At 41.0% G+C, this 25,581-nt stretch overlaps 1 protein-coding gene across 1 annotated transcript; it reads left to right on the forward strand.

The window, feature by feature from the left end:
• Nucleotides 1-2,158: 2,158 nt before the first annotated feature.
• Nucleotides 2,159-25,149, forward strand: OBI1 (ORC ubiquitin ligase 1). Its single transcript, XM_035565195.2, has 6 exons — nt 2,159-2,279; nt 6,823-6,958; nt 7,946-8,037; nt 9,688-9,936; nt 13,229-13,317; nt 22,501-25,149. Exons 1-6 carry the CDS (start codon nt 2,208-2,210, stop codon nt 23,993-23,995), a joined length of 2,133 nt encoding a protein of 710 aa, XP_035421088.1. The 5' UTR covers nt 2,159-2,207; the 3' UTR covers nt 23,996-25,149.
• Nucleotides 25,150-25,581: the final 432 nt, after the last annotated feature.

Genomic DNA, 25,581 nt, shown 5'->3' on the forward strand with positions numbered 1-25,581 from the left:
TGCCAGGCACTGTTGGCACTGCAATGTCAGTACGGATTACTTTGCTCACTTTATTTGCAGTAATTCACCTATATCAAATTGAAATGCACCCGTACAACTCTGCTGTGTCGGTCTAAGATACTTTCCTTGTTAATCATTGCATCCACAACTTTATGCTTGTTTGAATTAGCTGCTCAGCATTCCCAGCATTTATCATGTGGTGCAATGTTAAATCACTCAGGTCTGTAATTTTCAGCATGCTGTGGCACGTTTACAAGAAACTACAGGGGTCCCGGGACTGAGGTCAAGCTAACAGACTCCTACAAGTCCTGTCCCACAAGCACTGCTTCCCAGCTGCTGTCAGGCAGCCTGAAAAGCACAAACCCTGGATTTGGAGGGGCATTGGTGGAAGTAGGGCAGCACACAAGTTTTCATCCATGTAAACCCATCTTCAATGAATTCTCAACAAGCCTCCACTGAGCATCATTAGTCTAGCGTTGCTGCTCTTGCAGGGCTTTCAGAGTCACAGTTTCCTCTTTGCCCTCACAGCCACTGCTGCATGGGCCATGAAAATCCCACCAACTAGCACCCCCTTGAGCAAGGGGTGAAAGGTTTTGGCTGACTGGGCTGTGTGGGAGCTGGTGGCTGACATTGGGCACGAGGTTGTAGAGGCACAGGGCTGATCCTGTAGCACTGGGGAAAATGGCCAGCACCAGCCAGTGCTATGAGTAGTGGGGAAGGGGGGGTTGTGCCCTGGTTAACTGAAATCATAGAAACATCTCGGTTGGAAAAGATCTTCCAGATCACCAAGTCCAACCATCAACCTGAGCTACAGAGTCCCATCACCAAACCATGTCCCTTAGTGCCACATCCATGTCTCTCGAGTACCTCCAGCGATGGAGCTTCCACCACTTCCCAGAGCAGACCATTACGGTGTTTTCCATGTTGGTCAACAGCAGGCTGAACATGAGCCAGCAGGTGGCCAAGAAGGCCAATGGCATCCTGGCCTGCATCAGAGGTTTAAATTAGACATTAGGATAAATTTCTTCATAGAAAGGGTCATGCATTGGAACAAGCCACCCAGGAGAGTGGTGGAGTTCCCATGCCTGCAGGTACGAAACAAGAGATGCATGGACATGGCACTAAGGGACATGGTTTAGTGATGGGACTTGATAGGTCAGGTTGTTGGTGATCTGGTGATCTGAAAGGTCTTTTCTAACCTAGATGATTCTGTGATTCTGAATCTCTCCCTGGTGCAACTTGAGGCCATGTCCTTGCATCCTATCACTTGTCACCTGAGAAAAGATACTGACACCCACCTTGCTGCAACCTTCTTTCACGTAGCTGTAGATAGTGATGAGGTCACCCCTCAGCCTTCTTTTCTCCATACTAAACAACTCCCATTCCCTCATTTGCTGCTCGTAAGTCTTGTTTTCTGGTTCCTTCACCAGCTTTGCTGCTCTTCTCTGGACATGCTCCAGCACCTCGATGTCCTTGTAGTGAGGGCCTCAAACTGAACAGGCCACAACTGGCCAAACTCAAACTCAAACTGGCCACACTATTCCTGATACAAGCCAGGATGCCATTGGCCTCCTTGGCCACCTGGGCACACTGCGGGCTCACTTTCAGCCAGCTGTCGACCAGCACGCCCAACGCGATCCGCAACCCAGCCCCATGTGTGCTATTTCAGAGCAAGAGGGATGTTGGAAAAAAGACGTGGAGGAAGGCATGGGGGAATTAATGGGAGTAAAACAGCTGGCGTTTAAGTGGCACAATGAAGACCATGGACGGAATGGTTTATTGAGGCAAGAGTGGTTTACTGAAGCAAGAAGGGCTAACTGAGGAAAAAAGGGTTACTGAGGCAGGAATGTTTTACTGAGGCAAACAAACACCACTGTAGCCCCACTCCCGCGAGGCGCCTTTACCAAACTCTCCCCACCATCCCCGCTCTCCCCTCACGGGGCCGAGCCGCGGCGCCGCGGGGTATGGCGGTGGTGATGTGTGTATGTGTGGGGGCACTTCCCCCCGTTCCTTTCCCGGGGGGGCGCTTCAAAAGCCTGCGCGCTGCGCTCCGCTCCCCCTCCATTTCCTCCACCATTCCCCTCCCCAGCGCCGGGCGGCGGCGGCTGCTTGGCCTCGCCGGCTTGCCGTAGTGGGGCCGCCTTAGCGCTGCCTGCCTGCCTGCCCGCCTGCCTGCCCGCGGTGACTTCCGTGCGGGCGGCGCCGCCATGTCGCAGCACGGCCCGAGCGTCACGCTGTCCCTCACGCTGCCCATCACCTGCCACATCTGCCTGGGGAAGGTAACGGCCCCGGGGGCGGCCGCTGCCCTCCCTCACCACCCTCCCTCCTTAGCTCCCACCCTGCGAGGGGCCCGGTGGTGGGTGCGGGGCAGGAGGGGCTCGGTGACACCGACCGGGGGGACGAGGGGGAGGCAGGGATCAGCCCCGCAGCGGGGGGCGACGGCGCCGCTTTGGGGGGGGGTAACTGGGAGAGACCCCGGCGGGAGCCTGCTGGGTGCAGGCACCGGTGGGGTTACATCACCCCACCACCCAAAAAAAAAAAAAAAAAAAAAAAGACGAAATTTGGATGTAGTGCTTTTGAGGTGAAGCTTTTTGTTTTTTGAGGGGAGGGGGGTATTCCTCCGTTTGGGAGCTGGGATGTCTCGAGGTTCATGTCTGAGCTCGGTGCTGTGTCGTGAAGGCCAAGCAAAACAAAGAAGAGGTGTAGGACCGAGCGGGTTTTGAAAGTGATGAGCAAAATCGGAGCTGGCTGGAGGAAAAGAAAAGTTTTGATTTCCTTTCTCTGACCCGAGAAGGTGACAGGTGCGTTTCTCGTCTCTGGTATCCACTCCCGGTATTCGCTGGGCGCTGGAAGCCCCCAGAGCCGCCTGTGGGGCTGTCACCAGTTGCTTCTCAAATCTCCTCTCATTCCTCATGGCTCTTCCTTCATGCTTCCTTCCTTTCCAAAGCACACCTCATAAACCAAATCATCGATTACAAAGGCGAAAATAACCTTTGTGTTTGTATCTGTTATTTATCGTCCGTTCTCTTTCTGCCCTAGATGGGCTCGACTCTGAGGTCTTTTTTGCTTGCATGGTCACAAAAGAAGAGGAACGATTGATGTGTCAAGTAGGCATAGCACTGGCAGTGGAAGTGGTTGCACACCTCTGTTTTTCCAGCCTCTTACCTGTGGCAGAGAGTGATGCTTTTTGCAGCCACGAGTACTCATTTGTTGGCTTTCCAATGGGACACAAGCAAACAGGAATGCAGTGCTGTTATCCCGTTTTCAATTTATTTAATACAAATGGAGAGGATAAGTTTATTGTGTCTAATGCAGAGCGGATACTCCTCAACAAGGAGGAGAGCAAAATCAAATCGATAAGGTATTCAGTGTTAAATCTTATCTTGGTGGTTTTCAAAATAATGTCACTACCTCATAGCTTTGCTGTGTAGTCATTTGTGTTTTGCTATAAAGCCAGTGGCTCTTCTCAAGCCACTGCCTCATTCTTCCACTTTTCTTCTGGAATTGACCGGGGACTGTAACTGAGTTTGTACTGGAAGAGATTTCCACACTCTTCTTTCTTGGTATCTTGCACTGAGGTAATTTATTAATGTTATGTAAGTGAATCTAGTGGTGACATCTGTAGTGAAGGTCTTTGAATGCTTCCTTTTTCAGTTACATTGTTTCAATTTTGCCGAAGTTGGCTGCTCTGACTGTCCTTTTAACACGCATCTTTGTCTCCAGCTCGAAGCATCATAGAAAAGCATCAGAAAAAGCTCCTCTTTTCAAGAGTAAGGCTAGAGGGAGTTGCAAAAAGGTATTTAGTAAAATAAGGAAAAAAATCTTGCAGTTTTTACTAACTCGTTGGGGGGGCAGAAAGCAGAACAGAGGATGACGTGTTCTAGTACTTCTGTGTTTTGTAGCGTGGGCTTCAAATTGAATATAAAGCCTACCCTCTTGCTATCTGCAAAACTTGCAGAGGATTGGTTGCAAACCAGAAACTATTCACTGTGCTTAGTGGTAAGCGGATAAAAAGAGGTAGCGAATAGAAACTCATTCAGTAATGTTATCCGCTCGTGTTTAATGAAACAGAGATCTTTGGAGGGGGGGATAAAAAATGTTAGTCCATTTTGTTAGTGTGAACAGTTTTGTAAGCTATGTTTGCAAGATGGGCAAATAACCATGTATCATAAGTGTTAATTGCTTGGATGAATTTCATCTTTGTAACCTGAATGTTCAATTAACATAGTCTGGGCTAATGTCTAACGTAGTTGTGTTCATAATTAGCGAGTAGGTCAGAAGCTGGCTGCATCAGGCCTTCAGGTTGCTTGCTGCAGAGTGACTGAAGGTCTCCTGTTGATTTCAGTGGTGGTGGTTTGTTTTGGCTTGGGCCTGCAGTTCTGTGTGCGCTGAAAGCACCTGCGATATGTCCGGGGATTTGTTCACTGGTATCAGTGTGTCTGCTTTTTCCTTTGCCTGCTCCTCACTTAATGCTTCTTAAAGGCCCAAGAGGCATAGATGTCTGCAGGATCCATGGAGGAACCATGTTATGTGGGGGGATGTTGGAATTAGGAAATTACTCAAATTCACCTAGCTAATCAAGCCTTCCTAAATAAGCTGTAGCCTTTCCAGTTATTATGGTTGATTGAGGAACTGAAAGGGTGCTGTAATTCAAGTAAAATGCTCTTTAGTAATGAATGTGTCATGATCCCCACCCCCAGGCTTGTCACAGGCAGTGGCTCGGGGACTTGGTGAGGGGAAGGGGCCCCCGGCCTCGGTGTTTCCTGACTGACATTTTGGTAGCAGCTCCTGCTGCTGGGGCATGGATGGCTTTGTGTGGATTCTGAGCTAACGCATGTGTAAACCTCAGCCCTGAAGTGAAACGTGTAAATGCGTGTAAATCAGGAGTACTGTCCCCCAGAGAGTAATAAACGTGACTTACTATTTTGCTAGAGATATGGAGTAATGATTCACTTGCAAGAAGTGTATAGCCATGTCAGGGTTGGGGTAACTGAGGGTCTCTTGCTCCCCTGGGAGGAGACCTGCACTCTTGAAATGTCTTTTCCTGTTTGGACTATTTTATGTTATTCTGCTCTGTACCCTATAATAGCCATCCATATAACTATTCTCATATAATGGCTGCTCCTGGGTTAAAAAAAAAAAAAAAAGACCAACTAGAGGAAAAAAAAAGTTATTTTTTTCTTCTAGCTGCTGATGGGAAAGCTGGAAAAAGCTCTTTCTGGTAAAGAAAAGCAGTCAATAACAAGAATGTGTTTTTAATAAATGAAATTGTAGTATTTAAATGTTTACAAAGCCTTGTTGTGCTAATGCTTGCATTAAACCCCAAAAAAGCCACCTTAATTAGAAGCGAAAATGTGCAGGTGCTTGGAGGAATCCCTTAGTCTCTGTATGCACACCTTCGTTAACTTGAGTTTCTGTTTGTGTGTAGACAGTCCTTAGGCTCCTGTGCTGTCATATTGGAAGTTTTTAAAATACTGCTAATCCCACACAAAAAGCAAAATGAAGAAGGAGCTGACAGACCTGGGCCCTTATACAGATGTGTGTGTATATCTCAGGGGTAAAATACTTGGTTTGTAGCTTGTACAACACCAACTGTGTAGGCATGATTACTACAGGGCACATCTAATCTGTTTTCCAGGGCGGTTTTTAGCTGTCCTTTTGAGTTCCTTGATTCTCCCTGTCAACACTTCATTTTTCCTTTTTAGTTTGTCTGCTTTACTGATAAAATGAACAAGGGAAATCTCAAGGCTGGTGAGGGCTTTTTTTTTTTTTTTTTTTGTTGAAGGTGAAAGAATTCGCATGAACGTGGGCTTTAACAGCTTCACAGGGGCCATGAAGTAGACTCTGAAGTAGTACATGCCTCTACCCCCATGAGTCAAAATATGTTTCTTGGGCAGAGATAGTGGTGGAATAAAAACAAATAATTACTTTTAAGAACTTTAACACAGATACTAATGTTAAGCCTTGTGAGGTTTGAGAATGTATTACCATAAATTGTACCAGAGCACCTCAGTAAAGTGGAGGTATAGGGAAAAGTCTTCTCTGTATCATATTTGGTCCCTCTATGCGTACTTACTTTCAAACAGGGTTTATTGTTATTATTGTTAAATAACATGAGAGAATAATGCAAAGTTTGATTACCCTGCTGTTTGGGAGGGGGGGAAGCTTCTTGAGAGGAACTGTGTCTGATTGAAATATTTAAGCTGCCCTGTTCTTGGGTAATGACTTACTAGTAGCAATGCATATCTAGCAGGAGGTTTGAATAAGTGATTGCTGGTTCATATTTCTGCTCTGTGGTTTTGGCCCATATCCTCATTAGTTTATTTCCATGAAGCTGATTATGTGCAAGCTAGGGTTAATCGGCAATACCGCTTCAGTGGCAGCTCTTTCGAGACAAAGTGTTGGTTGTTGCTTGGGGCAATCTCTCAATCCCTCACTGTTGGGAATGAGTGAATGTGCACGTTTTGGTTCCTCCACAGCGGACCTCATTTCACTGGTTGGCTGCAGTTCATGGAGATAGTGGGATGAGGGAAGGGCTTCTGCCACACTGTGTTGATGAGCTCTTGGGATCAAGGATCTTTAGTTTTGCAAAGAAAATTATAGCTGTGGTGTCACTAATAAGGAAATTTGGTGCTGTAAGTCAGGAGACCACTCCTAACCTGTGGAAACAGCAGTGTCTCTTTTCTGCTGGAGACCAGACTCGCTCTGAGAGATTGAGGCAGTATGTTTTCATACTCAATTACCTGAAAGGGTTTTTAAGTATTCATAGTGTCTTTCTGTTTGTTTGTTTTCCTTCTTTCCTCTCTTCCTTGATGCTGAAAGGTTCGTCACCCAGTAATCTGTGTGAACAACCACGTCTTCTGTTCCATTTGTATTGAAGTCTGGTTGAAGAACAATAATCAATGTCCAGCTTGCAGGATTCCCATCACGCCTGAAAATCCTTGCAAGGAAATCATAGGTAAGGACAACTTTAGGCTTTGAAATAACCTTCTGATATTTACTGATGGTTGAAGTTCTTTCAGGTCCAAAGATGTGTGGATTTATTTATTTTTTTAAACCAGCCTCTGACTTTAAATCTTTATCGAAGTATACATAATAACAATAAGGTAAAAATTCCAAAGATGATGTGTATAGTAATGGCTTGATTATTCAAAAGCAGCAAGCACCCCGCCACTGTAATTATTATTATTTTCAGTCTTATTTGGACAGTGCCTTTTGCTGGAAAGAAGGCATCTATCTCTTCAAATAGCCTACCTATATGTTGCAGCCTGTTGACCTAAGAGGTCAGCATTTAGCTGAGAAATAGTATACTTAAATCGAGAATCTTGAATGAGTGTGTGTTCTTTTTGACTGTTGGTTGTTTTTGTGGGATTATTCACCATGCCCCTTTTGCTTTTCTTTTTAAAAAAATGTCAAAGCTGCTTAAGAAAGTCAAAGCTAAAAAACTTGAATGAGGATATGAACTTCCCCGGGGCTGGAAAATACTGGGATTTCGATTTGATGTAAAATGTCACCATTGCTATTTGGTTCTAATAGGAAAAATATATCTGAATAGTCATACTTTAGAAACATATGCTGTCATGTGTTAAATAAATGTATGTGTGTTGGTTTTATGTTGTATTTTACCCCCTCCCTTAGATCTGTTTTAATAGCTGTGGTCTTAAATAAGGCATGATTCTGTCAAGGATAATACAAAGTTGAGAAAATTCAAATGTTGTGTTCCTGCTGTGAGACAGGATTTTGACTTCTAAACATCACTAATAGCTATTCCTGTCTAATCTGTTCTGAAAATGAAAGGTTATAGTCTCCCATGGTAGTAGATTGGTCCAATATTAGCTGTATTTGTAGCTGATATTATGAAAAACACTGCAAGCTGGATTGCTAGAATTGAATTGACTGAAAAAGAAACAATATTAGTGTTTTCTTTCCTTCTGTGCTGCTTTAGGAGGAACAAGTGAAAGTGATCCTATATTTAGTCCGACAGTCAGAAAACACCTACGTAAAACAAGGCTTGAATTGCTCCACAAAGAATATGAGGTAAGCACATGGGAGCATTGTGACTTTCCAGATGAACTGCAACTGTTAAATTACTGTATGCAATGTGATCTTTCTGCTTTGAGTTCTGGAGTCTTCAATTTGAGCAAAGCTTTAAGCTGAATCTATGTGGAACTGTGCCGCATTAATATCCCACCTTCTGGCTGAGGTTGGGGAAAGCATTTGCTGGTGGCTGAAGAGGTCCTGCAGAAGCCGTAGTGATGCTCTGTCTAAGCTACAGGTAGCCAAATGCAGCCAGTTCCAGAGACTGGAAATTCAACCCTAAGATACTATGGGAGGGTTTTCTTTATGCATATTGGGTGTTGGGGTATTTGTTCCGTATTTGGTACAAAGACAAACATTTTCTGAAATACTTCCCTGTTACTTGGGGAGGCTAAACTTTTTTAAAGAATAATGCCCACTGGAATCCTATGGTGTAGGTTAACTTATATTAATTGTTGCTTTGTTAAATGAAGTGAACGGGTGAATGAATGCTTGGAAACTTCTCTGTTCTGCTGGAAAAATATTCTATTAAGAACAAGGTAAAAAGGTATTAATAAGGAATATGCTTAGTTTGTCTTCTCAGTTATTGTTTCCATAGTAGCAAGAGTGTGAAGACACCGCACACTTTTCAAGGAAACCTGTCTCACAGCAAGGAGAATGAGAGAAAAGAAACAGACGCTGTATAAATATCCTTAATGCAAGGGAGGTGAGGGCTGCCTTACAACAAGTTTGCCCAGAGCTCAGTTTCTTTCATAGAGCAGTCATGAGAGGGAGGTTTCCCATGTTTCTATTGAATCAACTCCAAAATGACACAGATGGGCATAGGATAACATAAATGTCTTTAAAAATGAAGCTATTTAGAAATGGTTATTAATTTTTTGAGGAGGGTGGGGAGAGTTTGATATTTTTTTTTAATGCAAATATGCCTTGAATTTATGTAAATGCCATCTTGTGGTCTCTTTTAATAATCTTACCCTGAGCAGTGTAATTCTTAAGTTGGAGAACAATGAAGAAGACATTTTTAGGATAAATTACTTTTTATCTCTTTAGCAACAGGCTTTTGAAGATTTTTGCTTCACTGTGGCTCCAGACTGACACAGCTAGTTGCTTTCTTCTTCTTCTTTTTTTTTTTTTTCAGTCTTTCCTTAAATGTTTCTACTTTTATGCAGCCGGAGCAGCCTCTTCCAGGCAGTGCTCTGTCCATTTCGAATGTTGAGACTTTCAGCATCTGACCACGTGATGTTTCAGAATGAATCTCTCATATCGTTCTCAAATAACAGCAAATGAGTCAGCAGAGGACGACCTTAAGAATACACTTTATACAGGAAACCTTCCCACAGAGTGCCCTAATAATAGATTCATGTTGCTGACCGCTTTGAAGCTTTTGGTCTGCCTGCCAGTTTGTTCAGGGTCCTTTATGTAGTCAGGGGATTCCCTTCACTAAAACCTTCACTATGCTTGAGTGTGCAGGTTGATTAAAATCCTGCCTGGAGCACAATACATAAGCATATTTAGATAGATGCGTAAGTGAAGGCATGCATCTGGGCTTGCCAGAGAACCCATGTTTCTAAAGTGCTGTGGGAACTTGCCAGTATTATTTAATTAATCTCACACATTATTTTAATTCCTGTGAATTTCTGACATCTTTAGGATGAAATAGAATCCCTGCAAAAAGAAGTGGAAGAACTTAGAGGCAGAAATCTCAATTTACAGACACAGCTGAAATCTCTTCTGGATCCTACAGCACCGGCTTCCTCTTGCCAAAACAAGGAAACTAGCCAGTCAGCAGATGAAGCAAGTACCAGTGGCCCAGAAACCCCAGAGGAATGGAGCAAAAAGCTGAAAGCTGCCAATGATATATGTGAAAAAGTGATAGATAATGTGGAAAAGTTAAAGGAGGTAATAAATATGTTTTTTCAGCTATCTGGTTGTATAATGTTCATGTTAGTTAAACAGGGGTGAGAGCTGGCATGACCTCTGGGTACTTCATAGATCTAGAAGAAAAGGGGGAAAAAATGAATTCCAGTTATTGTTAGTGTATCATAGTATTTCCATACAGCCTTTGCATGTGTCAGATGTTATTGCTTGTTCTAGTGAGCCTTGTATATGGCTCTTCCTCAACTCCTGTGTCACTCTATGACTGGGTAATTGGATTATAGTAGTGCTTGTCACCAGTAGTTGATGACCAGATTTTTCAGGCTTGCAATAATCTATATAATATATCTATTTTACAACATTCAATGGCCAAACACAGTACAGTTGGCTGAGGCAGATTTTGCACTATTGCCTTCCTTGCTAACCAATATTTTTGGTGCGAGTTGCTGAGACAGAGTAACTTGACCCTTTGACTGAAAATAGACAAGCTTCAGCATTTTATAACCCAAAGATTCTTTACTGAAAACCTGCAGCTTTTTATACATCTTGAATGTAACAGAAAAGAAAACTGATGTTGCAGAAGGAGGGGTGCAGGAGGTAGTTAAATAAATAAATAAAAATAAATAAAATACCAAATAAATAAAAATACCTTGCAAAATCTACCTATGGGCACAGGAAAAATGATGTTAAACGTTGACTTAGAGTGAAATTTCAAGATAAACTTGAAGGGCAGGGTGGAAAGGACTGGACTTGCATTTACTCAAAATGCTCCCTGTATTTCTTCTGTTAACAATCCTGTGTCACCTCCTGCAAAACTGAAGCCTTAGGGTTGGTGTTCTTTCCTAAGAATTAAGTACTGTTTGTTCCCTCTGCTAGACTCAAAGGTGCACATCATAACATACTGCCATTTTGTTGTTCTTAATGGGACACTTCTAGGTTTATGTCTGTGCAGCCTAAAGGAAATTCTGGTCCTGATTAAACTAATCTGTGCATGATAAACCCTAAAAATGAGACAAAGAAGTAAACTGAGTTTCCAAAGTGAGCTTTTTCAATAGGACGGCTAGACTTGGACCTCGGCTTTACAGACAGGGACACAGCTGGCCTCCTCAGGGGATCCCAGGAGCATCAGAGTCTAGTTGGCTAAAGGGGATTCACAGCAAGGAGTTCTTGTCTATTTTTTTTCCCATTACATTAAACTGTGCTATCTCTTTTCTGTGGTGACTGAGGTTTATAACGTTTTTTCCAAGATAGGTAAAGATAAGAATATAGTGAGGGTTGGGGCAGGGGTAATGCGTGTGTGTGGTTTTTTTCTTGTTTGTTTGTTTTGTTTTGTTTTGTTTTGTCCTTCATAACTCCAGCAATGAAAGGGTTTTATGTTTATGGAGTCTCTGATTTTGGTTAAGGTTTAGATAAAATTGGAGGTTTAGATGCGTTTTAGGGACTAAGTCTGAAACCGTGATGCAGATACTTTCTTCCAATCTGTTTCCTGTTCAACAGCTGCTCAATTCTGGAAGTACCTAAAGTCACTTGACTCTTCTTCTGCACTTATTTCACTTGTGAAACAAGTGTGCACTGACAAAGCCCAGTCTGAACAGCAGGAGCCCTCTTTCCACATAGACTCAATCTTGAACCACAGAACTACAAACCTACTTATCCCCTAAAATAACTGACACAGGAGCTTCAAACACTCAGCATTTTTCAGTGAAATGGGGTCCCTCAGAAAATGTGGTTCCTGTCACTTTCTAAATCAGTCCATGTAAAGAAAGGAGTCACCTTTATCCTTTAGTGTCCTAGGACAGAGACTCCCAAAGTAGATGTTGTAGCTGAGTAGAGTCAGAGCAAATCTGAAAGTGCTGATACAAACCCAGTAGCTAGGAGTATTAGATAAGTACGCTCACTGATAGTGTGGTTACATGAAGTCATTAATCTAGACACTGCTGCATGGGGGGGATCCCTTGCAGATCACTGGCTTGGAGGTTAGAGCACTCTATGGAAGGAGACCAGAGAAGTTAGGGTCTACCGTGTGCCAGCTAGATAACTTGGGTACTAGCTCTGTACAAGTTGTGCAGATTTCTGTTTGATTGTGTGGCTGGAGGAACTATGTCTCTGGAAAGAGAGAAAGGTCTTGGCTGTGATGGCGAATGGTTTGATGCTCCTGGATTCTTACTACCTTCAGAATAGCTTTTCATATTCTTCTTTTTTAAATACTCAATAGAGGAGTTGACACTCAAACACCCAAGCCCTGAGCTCACCCTTCCTATTCCTTCTATACCAGAAATCTCTACTTTTGTCTCTAGGAGTATTGTAGGTTTTTTGTTTTGTTCATTTATTTCCCCTCCATTTCTGCCCTCTCCACTGCCTCAGCCTCACCTGGGAAGGTTGCTGGGGATATTTGGATAAGTATTTAGGGTTTTCTGCCTCTCTTGTGCTGTTTGATGCTTGTAACAAAGTACATTGCACTCACAAGGCCAGATACTCTGGATCATACTTACATGATGTTTCCACTGCATACTAGAACTGAGACTGTGACTTGTAAGTCCTGGATTGGTGGTACAGTTTTCAACATACAGAGACTGAGTAGACTATGAAATGCAACGAGTTCATGCTACTTGTTAGGATGGTGGCGTTCGTTGTTCTGAAACACAGCAGCAGGGAAGCTTCTCTTTATATGAAATACCTTGTTAACAAGAGCGTCTGCTGAACTGAAAAGAAGGAATTGACCTCAATTCAAGGAACGAGAAGGGTTGTGAATCAAGAGTCTTAATCAGAAGGTCCTGCAAGAAAGTGAAGAAAGACTGCAAATAGCTTGTCATAATGGATTTACATCCGTAGGATAACTGCTTTGAAAACAACAAGCAAAAAATAAAATAAAAAAAAGGAAAAAACAAACAAAGTAATCCTAATCTAATTTGGGATGGTGGAAGCTGTTCTACATTAGTTTTGCTGATACCTGCACGTTGTAATGTTAATGCACTTAACGTATTTAGTCATGTGGAAAAAAAAAAAACATGGAATTGCCATTAGTACATCTCCTTAATGACTTTCTGTACTAACTAACATAGCTGTGTTTATTTCCCTAGATAGGACACTTGCAATGTATTTTGGGAATATAAATTAAAAATGTCTGTTCGCTCTTCAGTTTTGCAAGCCATTTCCCATGGTGATTTTTAAGTGGTGTCCCTGTCTGAAGGCTGTTTCCTGCCTTCACATTTCTAGTTCTGTCTCTTTAAAAAAATCAGAAACAGCTTGTCCTATAAATATTGGAAGTCATTTCTATTTTATTGTATACTGATTTTTTTCCTTTTCTTTTCCTTAGGCAAATAAGAAACTGAGCATGGAAAACAATAGCCTTTTAAGAGAGAATTTGCGACTAAAAGCTGAAGTTGATAGTAGATCACCCCAAAAGTATGTGAATATTTTAAAAGCTTCTGTATTTTATTTATAGACTCTTTAACTGTTGTAGGACTTTAACCTAAAACTATGGTGGTGTACATGGCATTGCATATGTGTCTCGAGGTAGACTTTGGAGTTTTTATCCTCACAGACTTGGGTGACAAATGCAACTTAGAGAATAGCAGCAAGTCTGCAGTGAACGAATATGCACTGGCTACAAATGCTGTTGTGTTATCTGTCCAATACTGGAGAACTGGATTTATTGAATTCTACAGCTAACTTATTTTTCGTTACTGAGAAATTTCACTTAAATCTGACATCCTTTTGTCAAAGCAGGTTTGTTACTCTATAGAGGTTCTCATTTGCATTTGGTTTTGTTTGGTAGTTTGTTTTACTTCCTTTTGCTGCCTTCAGGGTTTGTTCTGTGAACTTAGACTCCTCGTACAAGGAGTGTCCCTGACAGTCTTGTGTCTGGGCAAGGCATGCAAAATCAGGCTTATGAAGCATAAGGACATCATGCCCAGAGCTGACATCTGTGTTCAATGTTTCTAAGTAGTGAAAACATCAATAACAATTACCTCAAAAAGCAGACATGTTTTCATACCGATTACAGCTGTGTGTAAGGTACCTCTCCTTGGAAGTACTTTGTAAAGCAAAGTGATCACATTTTTTAAAGTTCTGTCTTAGAAAGATAAGAGCGACATTGGCCAAAGTTTTATACAGTGATTTTGGGGAATGGGGGTGGGGAGACATCCTTCGTAATGTGAGAGGAGAGCTCTCTGGGTTTTGATCTAATTTGCAACTAACTTGCTGGAAGATGAAATTCATCCTTACAGGGAGCTTCATTGTCAGACTGTTTGTTTAAGACCCCAGGAAAGCAGATGCATGATCCTTGTGCTATGATGTTAAATGTATAAAGGTACATTTTGTCCTGATGTCCCCTAATAAGGGTGATAAAGTACTGCTAAAGGTCTTGGCAGTGGAAAGGGATTTAATGGCAACAAATATCTTTCTCCCATAAGACTAGAGAGTGAGATGGCAAGGATGGGAAACACATAAGTAGATGCAACTAAATAAATCCTAGAAAAGAAGAGCTGGAAGAGATGGAATCATCTACCGCAATCCTGTTTCAGTAAGGTCAGGTAAACACCCCAGTGGAAGGAATTTCAGTTTCTTCTACCTGTACCATCCAGTTGATCGGAAAGATTAGATGTGAAGGGAGGGGGAACCAGACTTTGTTGCAGACTGGTTATTTTACCATCTTTTGCCCATGCAGCATAAAAGAATAGCTGATGACTTTCCTCTTTAGAAGCACAGAGAGAATCAAATGTTATTAGAAACTGGACGTAACTAACACCTGGTTTTGCAACCCAGATGCCTAGTTGCATCCTTCCTGCATGTTGGGAATGATTTTGCCCAAGCTAACTCTAGAGCTATGCATGGAGATTGGAGGACGTGAGTTGGATCAGGCTTAAACTGGCTCAGGAATGGTTTCTACACTTTAGAAGTTTAGATAGTTGCATGCCTGTACCCTGCTTTCTGTTATCTTCAACTTTGGTGTACCACAAGAATTTAAGCATATGCAAGGAAAAAAATATCTTGGAAGAAATCCTACAGCATGTTAAAGTTAGTAATTTTGATGTACCCTGTCTATACCCATTCAGTCCTAGTCTGGTCTTCTAGACTGAATTCATCCAACTCTTCTAGGTATTTGACTTAGGATGAAAAGTAAGCTTCTGATTTATTTGGTGTTGCTGTATACTCTAAGGTCTCTCCATTGCCTATGGATTTCTGAAGCTGTGATGCTTAGAGATGGGTACAGTATTCCAAGTGAAGCTTCAGTAGCACTGACTTAGAGCAGAAAAACTCTCATCTTGCTACAACGTCCTTGTATCTTGCGGTACCATTGTTGTTGTCTCCTTTTATTTGGCACTCCTAGCATAAATGGCCAGTACCAGTTCTGCTGAATAGCTACTTTAAAGTTAAACCGGTACCCCATTTTGCACTTCTGCTGCTAACGTCCGCTTTCAAGTGTGGGACTTGACCTGTTTACTGGCTTTCTTCAGGTTGATGGCCTGATGTTTACGTCAAATTTTAAGCAGTTGTTTTGAATTCTAATCCCATGGTAGGAAGTCTCTACCATGTTAGTTTTCCAGATTTTATAAATTCATTCTTTGGTCCTTGCGGTCATTAGTCTAGCCAATATCTAGGCCAGACCTAACATTGAGACACTTCTGAAATGATCTTCCATTTCTGATGGCAAACTTTGATAACTAATATTTATAAGGCTTTTAAACTAAGCTTTACATCCTGAATAGTGGTTACAATAGCTTAGCCTTGCCTAAGAAATCAGAATTTAAGGCATTAACATCAGAACCCAACAATGTCACGGTAGTTAAACTTTTCTGTGCAGGTGCACTGATTTGCAAATGCAGTTGGTTTTGGTGCACTTCATTCATTGTTGAGATGGTAAGTTTTGGGAAAAGGTTCTGAATGGGTCTCCAGTACGTTTTAAAGTAGCTACTGAATCATATCCTTATAACTTAATGTCATGACCATTCATTGGTTTGTCATATTTCTCAGCTTTGAATTGCCAGGTGTGGATTCGTGCTTAAACAACTAGCTAGGTAACTGACTAAAACTTGAATCAAATGATTTGGGAAAGGATTTGTCAGTATTCAGTTCCTTTATCCCAGATGTAACACATCTTGTGCGTAATGGTACTGGAGCTAATTATCACAACTTAAATAATTTTAATAGGCTTTGCTTTGTAGCAAAGGAAGCTCTGATGGCAAGTGAAAGATCCCTTTGTAACATAGACTCTACATCTGACATCACAGGGAAAGTATAGTTAGCCTTCTTCAGTGGTTAACTGAAGAAAAAAACTTTCCTTTTATCGTAATCTGGGGTTGTTTTTCCTTTTGATCATCCATTGAAACCTGCTGAAAAATATCATATATGTTATTGCTGCAGTGTCAATTTTATTGACGGGAGGTTTTACACATTTTTTTTAATAGATGATGGTCATTGATTAGGGTTTTGTTCTTTTTTATTTTTACTTCCTGAAACATTTTTGAGAATAAGTCCTCAGAGCCGGAGTTTAATTTTTGAGCAAAACAGATAGGAAGGAAAAGACATTGACCAAACCATCATGAAGTTGGGACATAGGCCTGAAAAGCAAGTAGAGGTAAATTTCATGCTCTGATTCTTACCAGAAACCTGTGTTAGTCTCCCATTTCTCAGGCAAATCAAACTGTTTGGTGGTTGTTTGCTTGCTCTTTACTTGTTGTTTCTCCTAAGGAATTCTCTGTGACTTCTGTTTTTCTGGTACAGAACAGGAAAACTTCTAAAACTTAAGTTTAGCGGGATGATTAAGCCCTATGACTTCCAGCTCTACTTAAAATAGAAAACTGTTAGGTCCATTGGCAAAGCACAATGGATCTAAAAGCATTTTTGGCAAAGGAGTGTTTGCTTTTTACCTGAAGGAAAATAACTAGCAAGTCCATCTACTCCAGGGTATAGCGTATTTTATGAATGGTTAGATTCAAATTAGCTTGAATCAGACTCCTAGACTTCCTAGGAGCCTTTCCCCTAAATATTTAATTTCTTCTGCCAGTTAAAATCCCAGTATGAAAAACAGTCTGTAACATGCTGAAAATTGTTGCATTAGGTCCTTTTTTTTTTTTTCGGTTTTGTGATTTTTGTTTTTTGTTTCCCCTTCTCCAGTTTTATTGTTTATCTTGTCTAGATTTGTGACTTTGGGTACATGCACACCAAAATCTAAGGCTGTTGACTTTGTAGGTCTTCTGTGCAACATCCAGTTTTTATTCAGTTCAAATATTTCCACTCATGCCAAGCTACTCAATTCAGTCTGTATTTCATTGAGCCTACCAATAAGCTTCTCGTAACCTGTGTCCTGCGTGCAGGTTTCTATCTTCCTAGATAGAAAACTGGGCTACTTTCTCAATCTCCCAGCAAGCTGGCTGTCCCAGAGGGCTGGCTGTTTTCAAAGACCAGCTGCAGTGTTGCCTTAAAAGTAAATAGGAGAAATTACTATTCGGTAGCATTGAAAACAACTTTGAGTTCTTGACCCATAGCACTAAAACCTGAGGAAGCACTTACTCTAAGATTTAAACCTTGAGTAAATGTGTGTCGATAAGGATGTTTAGATCTTACCTGGTTTTGTGGGTTTTCTGGTGTGTTTGTGGAGATTTTTGTTTGGTTGTTTTATAGTAATTTTGAAGTAACCTCTTCTGGCGGATGGTATTCACCTCCCTACTGCTCTACAGTTGTCCAGTAAACAGCGAAGCTTAGTCTGACTCGTGATGTGAAGGAAATGGACTCTCTTGGCATCCAGGAGAGAATTTTGTGAGATGTCTCTAGATCAGTTTATACTCTTTGAACTGTGCTATGAAGAATATTTACTGCCTAGTATCTACCCATATTGAAAAGAACTTGTTTTCCTACAAGCTTAGGAAATTAGCTCTGGCAAGAGTTTCTCTTTCATCCTTCAGGAAGGATCTATTGCCTACATTCTTCTGTCACCTTTTCTGCAGATTGGAAAGCAGTAGTAGGCTATACCCAGGGCTTTGTATTCAGTGGAACCAAATTCCTTTACTGATCCATTTTTCTAGATTCAGATCTGAAATAGAGCAAGATGCTTGAGGTCTATCTCTTTTCCTATTTTTTTATTGTTAGGATAAAGCTGCCTAAAAAAAACCTGTTTGTTAAACATTCCTGTATCGATATTACACGTTGCTTTAAGGAGATTGCCTATGCCTGGCACATTGTCAAGATGTTGCTGCAGATCCCCATACATGGCTGCTGTGGAGATTGCAAAACTCATTCTCGTCCAGCTGCATCTGGTACATGATGCTCTTCACAGAAAGGCTGTAGAACACAGTGTTGCTTTCAGATGTTTTGCTGGATTTCCTAGCTTTCTTCCCTTCTTAACAGCAAAATCCAAATGAAACGTGTATCAAAATGACAAGACTGGGTTTGGATGCACACTCTGGCATTGCCCTAATTTCAGTCTGTGGCAAGCACTGACTGTACGTTGTCACTTCCCAGCCTTGTTTCTTTTGGAGAATGGATCATGCTCACATTTGTGAGCCTCAGAGCATTGCACAGTCTGGACCATCAGGTGATTAAAACTGGAGAATCGTCTGCCACAGTATCCTTGAGGTCCAAGTCTATCATATATGGTAATGTAGGAAAACTCTGGCTGCAGTTGCTTGCTGTACAAAAAGAGGAATGTTTATCTCAGTCTGTGTGGTTTTAAAGGGGGTTCATACGGAGTTAAGGTCTAAACTAGACAGGGTCATAGTCAGTGGTCACTGATGTGTGAAAACAAAGCCCTAAAAGTGAATTTGTGAAATGAATAGATAAGGAGAGAAGAAACAACTGAAGAAACTTGATCTCTTGTAGGTGACAGACTACTAAACTTTCCAAATTGTTTCTAAATGGACATCTTCAGGAGTATTCAAACATAACCGAAGGAACAGCTGTGTGATAATGAAAGAGGGTTGCTCAAGCGTCGTAACTGTAATGTTAGTTCTTCTTGTTAGTTCTTCACTGATCTGACTGCTAATTTTCTGATTGATGGTATCAAGTTAAAATACTGTTGGGGCAAGGTGAAAGACTCCGGCTGAGGAAAGGCCCTGAAATGCAGGATTTAGGTGCTCATTTAGACATCCAGTGTTACTTCAGGTGCTATAATCCAGTACATTCGTCCAAGGCTGGCAGATGTGATACAGGACCTATAGCAGATTGTATCCTCCCAGAGTGATAGCTGAAGGCCGGCAGTCATGTAAAGGACCTTATGTCATGGGCTGCTGGTGCTGGAGGATCCAAATCCCAGCTTGAATGTCTTCATTTACTTCGAGTGACCACTAGTTTCTCTGGACTTTCTTTTTTTTTTCTAGAAAAGAGGTACTTGAAACAGATATAGTGAGATACAAACTCACTGTTTAATGGAAATGACTGAAGAACAAGTCCCCAACACTGAAAATACATAGCCCATGTGTGAGAACATGAAACATGCTCTTTACCACACATGCTGAATAGCTGAACTCCTACTGATAGATGTCTGTTCTTGTTCCCAGGTGTGAAATGGTTCAGATACTTTCAAGGAAAACAATTTATCTGGAGTGCCAAGCCAAATTTTCATTTATTTTCATGTAACTGTTCTGTATTTTTTTTTATTATTTTTACCATCAGGCTATAACTCTTCAACTATGGCACAGCTCAATGTTACATCCAAAGGAAAAGAAGAGGAAATCACTCAAAGTGGTTTTGTTAAGAGGATAGGGAGGATTCTGGCTTCTTTACCCAAAATGCGTGTCTTCTAAACTGTTAGCTGACCTGCCAGAACAGTCACTAAAATATCTGTCATCCTCTGGTCTAGAGTACTTGGTTTAAATATGTGCACTGTAATACATCTGTCTTAAAAATCAACGTCCTTGAAAATTTGGGAGATACATGCATGTAAGTCTCAAAGCAGGAACAGAAAGGAAGTACTGCTCTGGTGTTTAACTGCAGAGGTAACTGTTTGTATTCGGTATGTCAGCTGCTCCATTTCTGAAAACCAAAATTCCCAAGCACATCCCTCTACAACAATTAACATAGTAGTGATGCTGTTTGGCTTTGAACAACATGCTGCTTTTTTTTTTTTTTTTTAAACCTGAGGACACTTGTTATAAAAGTTGCACTTGAGAATACAGTGCTTCCTCCTCGTAAGCAAATCTCAGGCTGTCACTAATGCTATTTGCATTAAATAAACATATTACACCATTCTTCCATTAAATAGGAATTGCCAGGTATGCATATAAATGTAAACATGTTTAATTTGTATGTCAAAATGTGCATTACAGCAGACCCCAGAAAGTCTTGCTTATTCTACGTAAGCATGTTTCCCTGTCTCCCACTTGTCTCTTAAGCCAGCTGTATTTTTGTGTCATTTTTGTATCCTTTATTGAGCAGTACAAGTTTTATTTCTGTAAGGCTGTGTGAACAGGCCTGTTAGAGAACGGCAAAATAAATACTTCCGGATCTCTAGGAAGCAAGAATAATCTTGCTCGGGCCCTGCCATGCTGTAGTGACTATCTCAATGTTTTAAACCAATATCTGATTTAATAAAAGGAGGGAGTAAGCCAAAATGTGTTGCATGTGAGGATGCTTATTTCATTGTAAACCCCCCTCTTCGCCTGAAAATGTAAGTGCAGCATTTCTGAACTCCCTGTGATTCTGCTTTTATCTGGTTTCATATGGGGAAGGGTGGAAGGCTTGTACAATTTTTCTTCCACTTCCCCTCTTACAAGCAAACAGAAATGCAGAAACTTCTGCAGTTAGAGGAGACAGTTTGTTACACATAGAGTAAGCAAATGAAAGAAGGCCTACTTTCATTTTTGCCAAGACAAAGGTAATTGGGTAGAGCTAATTTGTGGTTCCTTGCCTTGAGCGTTCCAATCAAGTCAGCTTCTTTTGGGGGCAAAAATCTTAGAACATCAATACTCATAAATATAAAAGTACTCCCTTGCATTTTCATACCTGCACAGCCATGAGTAGCAGATACCAAAACTGAGTGGAACTTAAACTGATCTGATTTAAAAAGTGGTCTGGTAGTAATTCTGTGAAAGAACTCGCTTGGACTGCGGTGTGAATCTTTCCCACCACTAAGTTGCCCACAACAAAATCTTCAGCGTGCTTTAAATACGAAGAAGCAGCTGAACAGTGACATACATCAGTAGGTCTGGTCACTCGTGCCCGACTTGTTCAGGGCTTATGATACTCCTTATTTCTTTCCCTCACTGCTGGTTTGACCACATTGCAGTTGTCAGCATTGAACAGTCTCCTGCTACTTCGGGCTTAATTTAGTTCCTTGCTGGAAATGCTTGCACAGACTTACGGATATTTCACCAGCATAGTCATGGGTCACTGATAAACCTCCTTCAGACCTCATTGGTCTAAAGGTTGCAGTGGGAGCATCTCATGAAGGGGTAAGGGGATAAAATGAGGAAGTTTGTGGGGGAAGTGGAGCAGGAATTCCCTGTGAATCTGAGGAATGCTGAGGGAAGAATAGACAGATAGAAAAAGGGTGGAAATAACCAGACAGTCTTTGTGTTGGAAGACTGAATATAAAGTTGTGCTGTAACACAGGGCTGCAAGGTGGAAAGTGAATGTTAGTTTAAGCCCAAATACAGAATTGTCATTTCTTTGCAATATAAAACCATGCATGTCAGAGTAATAGGGTGGCTGCAGGTCTTTCCCTCCTTCCTAATAATACCAGAACTTTAATTGTTTTACCTTTCTGTAAATTGAAAGTCTTGGATGGAACAGGAAATTCCCTGGTGCCCACCTGTCAGTGACAGGTTAGAATTAGTCAGAGCATATAGCTGAAACCTTCACCTGCCCTCTGGGGAAGGTCAGTCTTGAAAGCTGGTGGAGGATGTGGGGAAAGATAAGTCTGTATCTTTGCAGCTGAAAATGTGCTCAAGCTGGAAGCCCCACAAACATACAACTTTCACAAACCACAAGTGGCAGGTTTATTGGAGTGGAGTAGAGGCAGAAATTACATTGTTCCAGTTGTAAAGCTCAAAAAAAAAAAAAGTCCCTCTGAAGTAAGTGGGAGTACCCACTTGCAATGGCCAAGGAAAAGCTGTATATCTAACAGGAACACAATTGAAATGGTCTACGTAAGTATTTAAACCACCTCGAAGGACTATTGCAATTTCTGAATTTCATATTGGCATTTTGTATTTGACAAGGTGACATTGTGTAGGAAGTGTATTGTAAAACACTGCTGTACTGTAGGAAAATGATTGAATGTAAATATTTCAAGATGTGGACCACTGTTCAAATGTTATCATAAATCTTTGCCATTGTTTTAGGGGATAATTCTTCATGCATATTTGAGTTGAATTGATGGAACCAGTCCCTGGAAGGGTAATCTGCTTGTTATTGCCTTACTACCACTAATAGTTTAATTTTGTCTTTCCAGGTATTCACTGCACCTATACATTATATATGATTATTTATTTATTTATTTTCATAATTAGCAAAGAAATACAGTTCTCGCTTCTGTTTTCAAATTTAACCAGGTTAATAGCTTTGTTCTTTCTTTAAATTAACTTGAAAAGCATGAAGAGAATGTCCTTTTCCAGCTTAATGTTTTTTTGTTTGTTTTACTACTTGCAGGTTTGGTAGGTTTACAGTAGCTGCACTTCAGTCCAAAGTAGAACAAAGTGAACGTGAAATGAACCGTCTTAAAAAAGCACTGGAAAGAAGTGATAAATACATAGAGGAAATGGAGTGTCAGCTTTTACAGCTGAAAAATGCAGGTGAAGGAACCCAGACCATGAGTGCTGTTAGTGAGAGAGCTCTTTCTGCAGATGCTAAAGGAACTGAGAGCAGTGAAGACACTACGTGTTTGAAAACCCAGGTTGAGGAGAAGAAAGCTGTGACTACTGGTCAAAGTTCTGACAGCCTTGAACAGCTGTCAGGTGATGGAACATGTTCAAGTTCTTCTAGTCAAGATGGTTCAGCTGGTTCAAACAGCCAGTGCGTCCCAAAGAAGGAGCTATTTCCAGGGTGTCAGGGAGCTCTCCTGGATGAGAATACTACAAATATGGATACCTGCTTAGAACAGCAGTGGAATAAAATTGAGGAGTGTACCCCATATAAGGATGAAGAACTTTATGATCTTCCAGCACCATGCACTCCGTTTCTGTCTCTCAGTCGTCTGCAGCTGAATACTCCCGATGGAAAAGAAAACGCAGGGAAACCGTCAACGTTCCTGAGAAAGCTAAAATTTGAAGAATTTTGTGACACTTCAGATGACTGCAGCAAAGATTCTCCAGAGCGCAGCACAAGCAGTGAAAAGAAGCTAAACTGTTTTACTATGGGAAAATCAGGGTTTTGGGGGACTTGCCCAACGAACTTTGCTGAGAACTTAGATTTTGATGAAGCAGCGCAAAATTCAGTAGCTGGCCAGTCAGCTGAAACATCAGCAAAGTCCAGCGATAAAGCAAGTTCGTGCTTACCTAAAAGGTTGCATACTCTCTGCTCTTCTGAAATGAATCGCACAAGAACCTCCAGCGAGACATCTATGGATGCTGCCTACCTCGATAAAATTTCCGAGTTGGACTCAATGATGTCTGAATCAGACAATAGCAAGAGTCCTTGCTATAATTTTAAGTCCTCTGATCTTGATAATTCTTCAAAGTCAACAGAGTGCTCAAAGCTTCTGAATGAAACTGAGAAGAAACTGGAAGGGATGAATGAGGAACAGAGCATGAAGTGTCCAGAGACGAGCGATCTACCAGTTGACAGAGCTGGATGGAAACCTGCTATGTTTTCCATCCTCTCCCCATCTGGACTAGATATGAATGACCACTTCCCACTTTTTACGGGCCAAAACGTAGCAGCTAGTGAAATCAAGCCTCCGAACTGTTTATTTCAAAGAGAGTTTTCCCAGAGTTTACTATTCAGTAATTCGCAGAGGCTATTTGAGGAACAGAAGTTTGGTTCGTGCTTTTTAAAGATGTCATCTGACCTGCACACCCAGCTTAATCCTCCTTGGGTGCCTTCCTTTATTGCTGAAAGGAAAAACAAAAATATCAGTCAGTCAACCAAGAGGAAAATTCAGAGCAGCCTTTCCAGTGCTAGTCCATCAAAAACTACCAAGAACTGACTGTGGAAATCAAACGCGACTCAAAGTTGTCAACCTGCAGATGTTTAATATTTACCAAGTGAACTTCATTTTTAATGACTTCCATGCAGTCTGATCCTGCCTTTTTCTGGCTAAGTGTAAACTGAACATTCCCTTGCCCATTGCAAGGTCTTTCCTAGGGAAGAACCATTCCAGATCTGCTTCTTTGGCTGGAAATCATGTTTACTTGGAATTTCTGTGGGCTTTTTTTTTTTTTTTTTTTTTTCCACCTTTTAGGTTTTCAGGTATCATGATCTTCCAGTTGTGAGCACAGTGAATGGCTCCATTGAACAGGACAGTTTTAACAGTCTTGTCAAATCCGTCAGTTATGTAAGAACTTGTTTTAAAGGTTACATTTTCCATTCCTAAAGATTACATTTTGTGCGTGCAGGGCAGCTACTGGCTATATATCCTATGGATTCATGAAATTGCTATAAAACAATGTCAGTTTTGCCGTAAAACTTGCCTCCAAGAGGAAATGTTGCTGCTTTGACTGTTTCATAGCACTGTACTGTACTGAAACTATTGTTTTAAGTGGGTATAAGGTAGCAGCCTCTTTCTTTTCAGGGTTACACTACTTCAGTTAGAAAAATGTCGCTTCTTTAACACTGCAAACATAGCTTGTATTTTTTGAAGTTAAGCACAATTTTTAATTTAGTTCCCAAAAAGTGTTGTTATTCTAAATGTGTTCAGTATGCCTATGTAGACCATGAAAATAGGTTTGTATGCTAATGACTTGTTTACCTAATGTGCACTGAACATTTTACATTAATACTGTACCATTTTACATTAATACTGCATGCTTTTCTATGTGAATTGAATAAAACATATTATAAGCACTGTAGTCCTTGATGTTGTCTCTCAAATATTGAATTAGCAAAAAATAAAAAAATTGGGAAACTTCTTTTTGCATAATTTGGAAAATACGTTTTTTATCAAACACAAATGTGAGCTTATGCACGAAAAATAAAATCTCCCTTTCTCCTCCTTATTAGATGTATTAACCATTCTAGTGTCAGCATCGACACAGTTGATGGAAATGGCTTTTGTCCTCTCTGGAGGTGACTCTTCCATGAAGTATTGCATAGGTCAACATAATGTGAAGGCCTACTACAGGCAAGAGACCTAATTAAGCAGCAGAGCAAAATTGGTTTCTTTGCATTATTGTGTTTCAAGTTGTTTTTTTTGTTTGTTTTGTTTTGTTTTGTGGGTGGGTGTCTTTTTTTTTTTTTTAAGGGCATGTTTAATTGTAAGATACCTTTTTTTTTTTTTTTCTATATGTGTAGACCTTTGCTGGCATTTTTTACAAGCAGACATTCTCAATTCATCAATACGTATGATATGGAAAATCCATACACTGCCTTTAGTCCCCTTGCAAAGTGATAGGCACTGGGAAAATTTCAATAGACTGGCTCTTCTTTTGTAAAGTCTTGTAAGCAGTTTGACCAGGAATTACATTTCATATTGCAATGTGTGCATGCATTCATGCGATCGGGGTGTTCATTTTGAAGTGGGACTTTTCTTTCTTTGCTTGCTTGTTTGTTTTGTTTTTGGAGAAACAAAATTAC

Source organism: Cygnus atratus, chromosome 1 (assembly GCF_013377495.2).
Source record: "Cygnus atratus isolate AKBS03 ecotype Queensland, Australia chromosome 1, CAtr_DNAZoo_HiC_assembly, whole genome shotgun sequence".
Taxonomy (NCBI): Eukaryota; Metazoa; Chordata; class Aves; order Anseriformes; family Anatidae; genus Cygnus; species Cygnus atratus.

Excerpts from the sequence above, each read along its gene's own strand:
- OBI1 (XM_035565195.2), top strand. The coding sequence starts at position 2,208 with ATGTCGCAGCACGGCCCGAGCGTCACGCTGTCCCTCACGCTGCCCATC. Across the intron at positions 2,280-6,822 it reads GCCACATCTGCCTGGGGAAG|GTTCGTCACCCAGTAATCTG; the intron begins GTAACGGCCCCG and ends TGATGCTGAAAG. Across the intron at positions 9,937-13,228 it reads ATGTGGAAAAGTTAAAGGAG|GCAAATAAGAAACTGAGCAT; the intron begins GTAATAAATATG and ends TCTTTTCCTTAG.